At 51.5% G+C, this 2,381-nt stretch overlaps 1 protein-coding gene across 1 annotated transcript; it reads right to left on the reverse strand.

Moving 5' to 3' along the window:
* On the reverse strand, nt 1-1,804 carry LOC136453162 (pentatricopeptide repeat-containing protein At1g33350-like). Its single transcript, XM_066453740.1, has one exon. The coding sequence runs from the start codon at nt 1,796-1,798 to the stop codon at nt 149-151; it is 1,650 nt and encodes a 549-aa protein (XP_066309837.1). The 5' UTR covers nt 1,799-1,804; the 3' UTR covers nt 1-148.
* Nucleotides 1,805-2,381: the final 577 nt, after the last annotated feature.

The following is a 2,381-nucleotide window of genomic DNA, read 5'->3' on the forward strand; positions in this document are numbered from 1 at the left end:
GTGCGCTACAAAATTTGCCTCCCGTCTTACATGAATCAACTCGAAAGAAGTGAAGGCTGAAACTATCTCTTCTATCTCCTTCAGGATTGCTGCAGTTTCGGACCGTTGCCTGGTCCTATTCTTCCACAGCGTCATCACTTCTTGAGCATCAGTCTCCCCGATGATGTGTTCCATGGTTCCTTGTGGAATCAGACGCAAGCCATCTCGAATCACCTCTTGCTTCAGCTATCAATACCGAGCCCACAGGGCCCAGCCACCGGGCTGATGCCGCACAGAAGTTGCCGCTGCTATCACGGACCACGGCCCCGGCTGCTCCAGTACCGCGATCCTGCAGGAAGGCGCCATCGGAGTTGATCTTCAGCATACCTGGAGCCGGAGGACTCCATCGTGTTGACAGTGGCCTTGTGTTCTTCCACACATCACGCTCCTCCACCAGCCTCCTAATCTTCAACACATTGTCCCACCGTCCACCCATAGCATAAAGGTCAGATATCAACATATATAATCCAACGTTTTCATCAGATATCTCCAATGCCAATACTTTCTCCATTCCCTCGATGGCAATCTCAAAATTCTTGGCCTTCTTGCATGCCGCCAACAATGATGTCCATATGATGACATTTGGTTCCACTTTCATGGTTTTGATAACCTCATAAGCATCCTCCAACAACCCTGCCTTCGCATAGAGATCAACCATGCACCCATAATGATGTATATTCGGCTCAAGGCGATATCTATCAACCATAAGCTTAAACAGCTCCTTCCCTTTATCCACCAGCCCAGCATTCACACATGCGCTGAGCACAGCTGTAAATGTCATCTCACTTGGTTGCACTCTTCTTTGACACATTTCCTCAAACAGATGAACAGCCTCGATGTTGTGCAATTGTGAACCCATACCACAGATCATAATGGTCCAGTGCACAACATTCCTTTTAGTCATCCGAGCAAACACACGGGTAGCGTACTCAATGCGGTTGGTCTTGGCATAGTAATCAATGAGTGCCGTTCCAAGGTGCATACTGGCAGGGATGGAGTGGCGTACAGCATAACCGTGAATGGCCCTGCAGAACAGCGGTAGAAAGCCAGCTGACGCGCAGGACGTGAGGAGGGTGGCGAGCATGGCACAATCCACAGCAATATCGGTGGTGAATGTCATTGTACGGAAGAATGCAAGCCCATCAGCGAGTTGAACATTGGAGAAATAGCAAGCGAGCATGGTCGACCAAGACACAACGTCTTTGTCGGGGATGCCATCGAAGAATGTGCGCGCAGAATCGAGGTCAGAGGAGCGGCACAGTGACGCAAGCATGACGTTGAGGACGTAGAGGTTGCAGGTGGTGGAGGGTATTTGATCGAACAGTTGGTGGGCAGCGGGCGGGGAGAGGAGCGAGTAAGAGCGAAGGAGCGAGGAGGCGACGTGGGGGTAGGCGAGGAGATTGGACCTGAGTAGGTGGCCGTGGAAATGGGAGAGGAGTGGGAGGGAAGAAGCGGCGGAGAGCGGCTTGAAGGTGAACACGGCGGCGCGCCAGGCGAAGTAGGATGGTTCCGAGGGGCAGAGCCGGAGGCGGAGGAGGGAATAGAGGTGGAGTGCCGAGTACGGGCAGGACGCGCCGCGGAGGGCGTTGAGGATGTCGCCGGCGGTGAGGTGGTGAGTAAGGGACATGGGGAGACAGCAGTGGCGCGGCCCGCGCCGGCGCCGCCGGCCGCCGCGGCGTATTCGGATTGGCGTCAGGGCAGGCGTGGCCAGTGGCTCGGCCCACAGCGTTGGCATTGGGTCGGGACGGTAGGGCCGCATGTGGGCCGCCCAGTCGACAAGGGCACACTGCTGCAGAAGAGAGGTCCGTTTAGTGCTCTTCATCTGATTTGTCAGTTTATCTCCCAGCGGAGTTTCAGTTGATCTCGACCGAATTTCGGTCTCCGAGTCAGGTACGAAATACGTGTCCTTGCTGTACAAGATCTGTCAAATATAGATAGATGAATTTGAAGTATATATAGGGGTAAGTCATGAAAGCATAAAACAACCTGCACATGCCAGGGAGAGGGAAATATATATGGTATAGTTGACATCCACATAAAGGAAACTAACTGGACTGGCTTTCTTGGTAATTAAGTTTTCTTCATGTGGGATAGACTTGGACTCTGCTTGTCCCATCAGATTCTTGAAGATATTTTTCCTTCAGGTTTGATACTAATTCCAATTAGTATAGGACTCCCAACAGATCTATATTTAGTTCCTACCAAGAAAAGACTTAGGGGTGGTTTCGGATAGCCTATAAATATGCAACTTGGATTCCCTGGTGCCCTTTCTTTAGAGAATTACATGTTAGCAGGTTCCTAGGGTTTTGTTTGGTCATTGCCATCAAGGTGAAGTGCCAAAA

This window comes from Miscanthus floridulus, chromosome 5, assembly GCF_019320115.1.
Source record: "Miscanthus floridulus cultivar M001 chromosome 5, ASM1932011v1, whole genome shotgun sequence".
NCBI classification, from domain to species: Eukaryota; Viridiplantae; Streptophyta; class Magnoliopsida; order Poales; family Poaceae; genus Miscanthus; species Miscanthus floridulus.